The 9134-nt window shown below is 34.4% G+C and overlaps 1 protein-coding gene across 1 annotated transcript; it reads right to left on the reverse strand.

The window, feature by feature from the left end:
- Positions 1 to 7713: 7713 nt before the first annotated feature.
- LOC141714495 (zinc finger BED domain-containing protein DAYSLEEPER-like) lies at positions 7714 to 8546 on the reverse strand. The gene is made up of 3 exons (XM_074518012.1): positions 8274 to 8546; positions 7873 to 8185; positions 7714 to 7799 (listed from the first exon to the last, which is right to left on the reverse strand). The coding sequence occupies exons 1-3, from the start codon at positions 8544 to 8546 to the stop codon at positions 7714 to 7716; spliced, it is 672 nt and encodes a 223-aa protein (XP_074374113.1).
- Positions 8547 to 9134: the final 588 nt, after the last annotated feature.

The raw sequence follows: 9134 nt of genomic DNA on the forward strand, positions 1-9134 counted from the left end.
TTTCTTCACCATCTCATATGGAGTTTTTCCATGCTTGTTTATGAGTGTAGCAGTCTGTGTAAAATAAGCAGTCTACACAGCTTCAGCCCAAAAATAGGTTGGTAGCTTTGCCTCATCAAGCATAGTTCGTGCAGCTTCAATAAGAGTCTTGTTCTTTCTTTCTACAACTCCATTCGGTTGTGGAGTTCCAGGTGCAGAAAATTCTTGCTTTATTCCTTGCTCTTTGCAGAACTCCTCCATGATTGAATTCTTGAACTCAGTGTCATTATCACTTCTTATTATTTTAACAGAATCTTTGACTAACTTATCCAGCTGTCTGACATGATCAGTTAGAGTAGATGCAGTTTCATTCTTCTTATGCAAGAAATACACCCAAGTGTATCTTGTGAACTCATCCACTATAACCATAGCATATTTATTCTTTGCAATAGACATGACATTGACTAGACCAAATAGATCAACATGCAGTAAGTGATAAGGCTCAAGAATTGAGGATTCAGTTTTGCTCTTGAATGAAGATTTTCTTTGTTTTGCCTTTTGACATGAGTCACAAAGATCATCAGGAGCAAATATTGATTTTGGCAGTCCTCTCACAAGATCTTTCTTTACTAGCTCATTTATGTTGTTGAAATTTAAATGAGAGAGTCTCTTGTGCCAATTCCAGCTTTCTTCAATTGATGCTCTGCTTAACTGACTGATTGTAGAACCATCAGAATTTGTTGAAAGTCTGGCTTCATATATGTTACCATGTCTGTAACCTTTTAGATCCACTTTGCCTGTAGAATTACTTACAACTTCACAGTGTTCTTCAAAGAAGTCCACATGATAACCTCTATCACAGATTTGACTCACACTTAGCAGATTGTGTTTAAGTCCTGAGATAAGAGCTACTGATTCAATTATGACATTCCTAAGATTGATATTTACATATCCCAGAGTCTTTCCCATGTTTTCATCTCCATAAGAAACTCCTAGGCCAGCTTTCTCCACAAAGTCTGATAGCAGGGCTTTATTTCCAGTCATATATCCTGAACATCCAATGTCCAGAACCAGGATGTTTTTCCTATTGCCCTGCAATCACAAAGACCACTATTGATTAGTTTTAAGGACCCAGACTTGCTTGGATCCTTTGGCCTTGTTAAGTTTGTTAGCATTTGCAGCGGATTTAGTTTCAGATTTTATGCTTATATACTTTTTATCAAACTTTATATCAGACTTTGCATCAGAATTTACACTAGAAGGAATTACACTAATTTTCTTTAAAGAAAGTTTTATTTCATAACAATCATAGTACAAACTATGATATTCCTTACAAGTATAAATAGAATGCCATAAACTACCACAATGAAAACAAGGATTTTGTGGTTTAAACCTAACAGACTGACTCTTAACTCCTGATCTAGGAGGTAAAGATTTTATATCTTTATTTTTCCTGCAAAAAGAAGCAAGATGGTTAGAGTTTCCATAATTATAGCATTTCTTTCTAGGAGCATTAGGAACAGGCATATAATTATTACTTTTATTCACACCTTCCTTTCCATTCCTATTTTTCCTAGCTTCTTTTACCTTGTTCATATTTTTAATCTCTTTCAGCTTATACTTAAGCTGCTTCTTTGTCATTAAGCCAATGTTTACCAAAGCTGGTTTATCCTGTTTTAATTTGTCAAAAGTTGACTTTTCTTTGACTTCTGTTTTAGAGTCTTTCATCTCTTCAGAATCAGACACAACAGTTTTTGCAACAAATTTAACAGGATTTACCTTTGGCTTTTCAGTCTGTTTGATAGCAATTGGCTTAATTGGCAAAGTCCCTTTCTCACTTTTACCATCTTTATAACCTAACCCCTCTTTCCAGTTTCCACTACTTAGAATATTCTGAGTTGTTATGCCTGAGTTAGTCCAAGTCCTGATGATTTCTCTTTCTTTTTCTAATTCAGTTTTTAGATAATCATTTTGTTTAAGCAATTCATTTTTAACATACACAGCATTATCTATCTCTGTTTGAATAGTGTTCATCTTGACTAACTCTTCTTCAAGATAGCTATTTCTGTTTTTGTACTTTAGATTTTCAGATTTTAATCTTTCATTCTCTAAATTCTGATCTCTATAGCTAATATAAATGTTTTTCAGAAATAATCTCAACTCAGTAAAATCTTCTGTATCAAAAGCAAGAGTTGATAGAGGTACCTTTAGTTCAGTAGCATCAGAACTGCTATCAGCATTTGCCATTAAGGCATAGTTCACCTCTTCTTCAGATTCTGAAGTGTCTGCCCATTTTTTCTTCTTTATGATAAGTGCCTGGCCTTTATCACCTTTTCCTTTCTTGCAATCAGGAGAGATGTGGCCTCTTTCACCACAATTGTAGCATTTGACATTTAAGTTGTCTCCTCTGTCAGACTTTCCTCCTTTGCCTTTAGTATTTCTGAACCCTTTCTTGTCAAAACTTCCACCTATCCTGGAAAACTTCTTACCCTTTCTGAATTTCTTGTAGGCTATCTTTGTGATACCCTTCACCATAAGAGTATACAGTTGCATCATCTCTGCATCAACATCCACTTCAGATAAATTTTCAGGTTCTGAATCATCATCATCAGAATCTGATGACTCTGAATCAGACTGTATGATGAGAGCCTTTCCTTTTGCCTTCCTAGAGATAATTGGCTTTTCTTCAGTCTTTAAAGCAACTGTCTTAGACTTCCCTCCATGCCTCTTCTTTCTTTGCTCCATCTCAAGTTCATGAGTCTTGAGCATCCCATAGATTTCATCAAGAGACATATCAGCAAGTTCATAGTTGTCTCTTATTGTAGTAGCTTTCAAATCCCACTTTTCAGAAAGAGCTAGTAGGAATTTCAGATTTGAATCTTCTGGATCATATTTCTTATCCACTAGTGACAGATCATTCAACAGATTTGTCAATCTGTCATATGTATCAGTTAGTGACTCATCAGATTTTGAGTCAAAGTGCTCATACTCCTGTGTAAGTATTGTCTTCTTGTTCTTTTTGATGGCATTGGTTCCTTGACATCTCACTTCCAATGCATCCCAGATTTCTTTTGCAGTCTTGCATCTAATCACCCTATTTGACATGACATTGTCAAGTGCACTATGAAGCAAGTGTCTTACTTTTGCATCCTTGCCTAGTGAAGAGATGTCTTCAATGGTGAGTTCTCTCTTTTCTTTGGGAATCATCTTTTGTGGTTCATTCCCAACTGCAACAAAAAGCTTTGTGGGCTTGTGTGGACCATCATAAATTCTGTCTAAATATTCTGGATCTATAGCTTCCAGAAACATGGCCATCCTCACACTCCATATAGGGTACTCAGACACCCTGAGCATAGGAACCCTGATGGTTTCATATCTACTAGTGTTTTGAATAGGTTGAACCTTTGCAGGTTCTTGAGGGTCTTGTGTTTTTGATTGATCAGACATGATTGATTGTTTGTTTGGATCTTAACTGTTAGTAAGCTTAACAGATTGGCTCTAATACCACTTGTTAGGCCTCAATGATACTATAAAAGGGGGTTGAATATAGTATCTACAATCAATTCGATTATAAAGACAAGTATGTAACAGAAAACAAGTTTATTCAATATATCAAACTCTGTTACAGTAGGTTTAATCTAATCTCTCAGTGATGTATGATATCACTAAGAGTTGTTAGGGTTATAATGAATAATATTCTCGTGAATGATAACACATATAGTGTAAACCCTAATCTGTGTTTATATACTACACAGTTACAAGATATCTCCTAATTGATATGATATGTTCTGTTTCCTAAAATACATCAATCAGAGATTATCTACTGTAGTCCTTTAGCTGTATAACTCTCCAAGCATATCTTCTTTTGTTTAATCTAGATCATCTCCTGTAAATCAGGCATTTTTCATCCCTGAAGTGTATCCGCACTTAAGTTCTGATGTAAGTCCTGATGGCTTAAGTTCTGATAACTTCCTATATTCAGTAAGTTCTGATTTCCAGTTAAGTTCTGATAGTAAGTTCTGAAACTAAACAAATCATATTAGACATGACATCACAAATATATCTAACATGAGGAATACCTCTAACCAACTCTTTCTTGACAAGCTCATTCATGGTCTTGAAGTTTAGATGGGACAGCTTCTTGTGCCATAGCCAACTTTCATCTTGATTTGCTTTGTTGAGAAGACAAGTGACTGATTCTGCATTTGATGAGTTGAAGTCAGCTAGTTACACATTTCCTTTTCTCACTCCAGTGAGAACCACTTTGTTGCTCTTTATGTTTGTCACAACACAGGCTTCTGAATTGAAGGTAACTGAGTTGCCCTTATCACAAAGCTGGATGATACTCAACAAATTATGCTTGAGATCATCCATTAAGGCAACTTCTTCAATGATGACACTGTCCTTTGAAATTAAGCCACATCCCACAGTATAACCCTTACTGACATCTCCAAAAGTAATACTTGGGCCAACTCTTTCCTTGAACTCAGTGAGCGGGATAGAATCTCCAATCATGTGCCTTGAGCAACCACTATCCAGATACCAGAGATTTTTTTTGTTTCCCTACACACATTAAAATCAAATCAATTTGATTTTGGTACCCAAGTTTCCTTGGGTCCTACCTTGTTAGCTTTCTTCTTTGGTTTCTTAGGTTTGATCTCATTTAACTTGAGAATTTTAGATTCATCCTTAGTCATTTGAGTTGAACCTTTGAAACCAGACATTAAAACAGAATTATCATGCACATTTTGGTTTACATGAAAAGGCATGTTATTTGCAAACATGTTATTCCAGTAAGGCATGTTAAATGGCATTTGAGGTATACTAAATGCAGCATCATAAGGTTTAGGCATGGGAGTAGGCATGTCAGGCTTGCAATTAACAGACAATTGATTAACACTACCACACTTAACATAGATTTTTCTTGGTGCATATTTATCAGGTGTGTAGTTGTTATGTTTGTTAATTCCTACTTTCCCATTTCTATTGTTTTTCTTTTTAGCTTCTATTTTAACCTCAATCTTTTCTAATCTGTCATTTAATTGCTTGATAGACAGATGCCCAACATTAACCTTCTTTTCTTTTCTAACTTGACTCAATTCTCCTGAATAAAGTTTTTAGGAACTGATCCATATTTCTCATTTAACTTAGTTAGTTTAGCGTTGCTAATTGGTTTACTCACATCCGACGGAAGTGGCTCCTTGTCTCTCGAAGGATAATCATTTTGATTATCCGACGAATGATTTTCATCATCCGTCGAGTCCACATCTGTCAACAATCCTTCAATCAAATTGGAATCAAGCTTCTCTTTACTCTTCTTCAAGGTTGCATCACAAAAGGACTCAATACCTTGAACTTTAGAGATTTGAGCATGAACATCTCTAGATGATTTCCATGCCTTAATCACTTCCTGTTCTCGTTCAAGTTGCTTCTTTAAAATTTCTTCTTTCTTCAGGGACTCAGTTAATTCATCCTTAGCAATCTTACACTCAATTCTCAATTTTTCAAATTCAATAAACTGATACTCATATTGTTAAATCAAGAACTGCATCTTGTTCTCCCTTGCTTGCTCAGTACCATTACAGATAATATGTATTGTGTCACAAACCTCTTTGGCTGTTTTATAGTTAATGATGTTGTCAAACATATCACCATCAACACCATTGAACAAAATGTTCATGGCCTTTTTATCCTTCCTGACTTGCTCAATATCAGGATCTGACCATTCATGCCTAGGTTTTAGAACAGATGGTTCATTGCCAGTTGCAGCTCTCACTGGTACATGAGGACCTTTCTTTATGCAGTCCACATAGGCCTCATCTTGGGAAAGAAGATATAGGTGCATCTTCACTAGACCCGGCAAAATATGGTTTTGGACTGGTTTTTGTTTATTAATATAGACTTGGACTGGTTTATGAACCAAAACCATATTGTATGAAATATGGTTCTAATTTAGTTTGGTTTTATATGGTTATGGATCAAAATATGGATATCCATATTTTTGTCAATTTTTTTAAAAATATACGTAGAACTATGTAAAATAGATAATAATTAAGTGAAATTATTTGCATTAGTGGGCTCGACTCTGGAGCTTCTTGACATAATTAGTGTCAAATTTCACTTTTTTCAGGGCAATAATTTTTCATGTGTCCCTGTCTAGAACTTTGTACATATTACTATATGTTCCCTTCCCAATCTATGAAGACAAAAATCAAAAGAATATAATTTTAACATGCTTCCTTCCTAATTAAAGCTATTCTAAGTTATGATAGTATCATAAATTACAACTAAGTGAAAAATGGAAGCTTAAGGTTCAATGAAAAGAACATGCATATAGTAAATTTAATGCCCGCAGTGGTAAATAAATTATGCTTAAAGATTGAACCATATAATTAGTTGCAACATATAATTATGCTTAATGATATCATGGTATAATCCAAAAGCAAAAGCAGTTTCCACTTGAGCGGTATACAATGTCAGGCACTAAAAATATAACAGCAAAGCCACTGCATCCTGTTTACAAATCTCCTGTAGAAAGGCTTCAACTCCAGATTCAGCTTTAGAACCCTTCAAAATCCTCATGCTTCATTAATTTCTCGACCATCTTTCTGATTTAATTCCCCAGGTTCATCATGTACATAAAATACAAGTGGTAAGCATACAATAGTAAGGACAAGAAACACATTCAATATTATAGCTAACCCTGTTGCTTATATATACCCAAAATAGAACCAGTGTAGCCCACATTCAATAGAACACAACATCTACATTATTATTGATCTAAAAAACACTATCTGGTTATTGGAAAAAAGAAAAATGAAAGATAAAATGAAAGCCGCTATTCTTTTGAAGAGGGTTGGGGGCAGAAAAGGTAAAACAGCACAACATATTGAAGGTTACATAAAACCAAAGTCTTCACAGCAATTGTCATGTCCCATGTGATTAGCCTGCACTCAAAGACACTATCAGTGAGGCAGTGAGTATGAAAGAGTGCCAGATTTATTTACCCTCAACCATTTTCTTAATGCTATAATCAAAAGCCTCACAATTTTAATAGATAAAAGAACTCCTCCATTCAACTTGCTCTTTTTTAAAGCAAACCAAACAGGTCGAAATATTAACAAAGCCTTTATTATTTGCTTACAGGTCAAATCATATCACTTAGCTACTATATGCAGTTCTTAAACAATTCACTACTAAACAATTCACTACTATAATTCTCTCATGTCTACAGAAAGGAAAATGGATACCTAGACTTCTACAGAAGGGGAAATTAGATACTTATTTTCTTCACTACTAATCAGAATAGAAAGCTAATGTAACTAATATGAAATGACAAAATATAAATTAGAAAAAAATATCCAAATAGCACCGGATTGTCCAGTGATCAGAATTCAAAGCAACATTTTAAGCTTTTAACTATTCAGCTAGTATAGAAATCAAACACAGAGAAAGTCTTTAACAGACAGGATCCCAAATTATTAAACCAACTCAGAGTGGATCAACAACTTTAGCAAGTGAAAAATGTGGGAATTGTTAAAACCAATGCAAATTACAGCCCCACTACCGTCATATATGTTTTAGACAATGACAACAGTGGATAAATGACAACAGCGCCAATGATCCGATTTGAAGGTATCTTAAATTTTATTAATCAACTTATATCAAATACAAGTCAGGACAGGCATCCAGACAACAACATTACCAAAGAAATTTGATCCAGGCAGTAGAACATCAAGTTTCCGGAGTCTGCATAGTAAGGACAAGCTTCTCAACATCGCCAATGGAATCTTCTGTACCACTTTCTTCATCTTCAAAAGCTATAATATTTATATTATAAATAATTAATGATTTCAGAGAATTTCAAAAGATTTATGAAATAATTAACTTTACCTTTAGACCCATACAACCAACCACGGGTGCATAACAAAGCCTCTGCATTATCCGGTGTGATAGAACCACGATACTTGCTAATAATTTGACTTCCGATACTAAAAGAAGACTCGGAAGCAACGGTAGTTATCGGCATGCTTAAAATATCTCGTGCCATAATGGATAAAATGGGGTATTTGCTCTTATTTGATCTCCAAAAAGAAAGTACATCTATTTTCACTCTAGCATCCAACTTACTTTCTTCCAAGTACAAATCAAGTTGCGATTTAGTTTCATTTTGTGAGTCATTTTGACAAAAAATTGATTCGAACTCCTACAAAATTTAAAAAATGTTAGAACAATAATAAAAGCGCATATACAAGTGTATAAAATGTACACTAAGATCAAAGGAAAGTTCTTACATCTATATCATCCATTGCTTCATCATGATCTTCGTTAATGACTCTTGAACAAGAAGTGATAGTTGTAGAAGATATACTTGATATTCGATAATAATCCAAGTAAAGCTCTTCCATCTTCTCATAGATATGTCTAACTTTTTCAGAATAATTTGTGGGATAGATCTTTCGAAATACATACTCCACAAACTTTAACTTATAGCGAGGATCTAATATTACAGCAAATGACAAAATCAAGCTATAATTCTCCCAATACTTCCTAAACTTTTCATTCATTTCAAACGTTGTTTCATATAAATACTACTCTCATCTTGCATTTTCGTGCTAATAAGTGACTTTATCTTATACACTCCATGAAAATAAAGATTAGAAGTTGGATATTGACTTCCCGAGAACAAAACCGTGATATCATAGAAAGGCTTTAAAATTGACAAATTTTATGAACTTTGGCCCATTCTTCATCTGTTAAATAACCCATATTTTTGTCTACTAATTCATACTGAGATAAAGCAATCTTGTATTGCAATGCACTCTCAAGCATGACATAAGTAGAGTTCCATCTTGTTGGAACATCTTGAGAAAGCTTCTTTTTGCAATTAATTGAAAGTTGACTAACAAACTCTGCCAATTTTATCATCCTTGCCTTTGCTCCTCTAACATATTTTACCATTTCTCTAACTTTACGTACATAATCATCTACTACTTTAAGGCCACTTTGAACAATCAAATTCAAGATGTGTGCTCCACAACGCACGTGAAAATAATCTCCATCACAAAGCAAGACACCATTCATATTCAAATGACTTTTCAAAATCTCTACAAAAGAATTATTTGCAGAAGCATTGTCAAGAGTTAATGAAAACA

This window comes from Apium graveolens, chromosome 3 (assembly GCF_009905375.1).
Source record: "Apium graveolens cultivar Ventura chromosome 3, ASM990537v1, whole genome shotgun sequence".
Lineage (NCBI taxonomy): Eukaryota > Viridiplantae > Streptophyta > Magnoliopsida > Apiales > Apiaceae > Apium > Apium graveolens.

Bases quoted from the DNA above. Each gene is read 5' to 3' on its own strand.
- LOC141714495 (XM_074518012.1), bottom strand. From the start codon at position 8,546: ATGAATGAAAAGTTTAGGAAGTATTGGGAGAATTATAGCTTGATTTTG. The intron at 8,186-8,273 runs GTAAGAACTTTC...TAAATTTTGTAG, and splicing joins AAGCAATGGATGATATAGAT to GAGTTCGAATCAATTTTTTG. The intron at 7,800-7,872 runs GTAAAGTTAATT...TAAATATTATAG, and splicing joins TTGGTTGTATGGGTCTAAAG to CTTTTGAAGATGAAGAAAGT.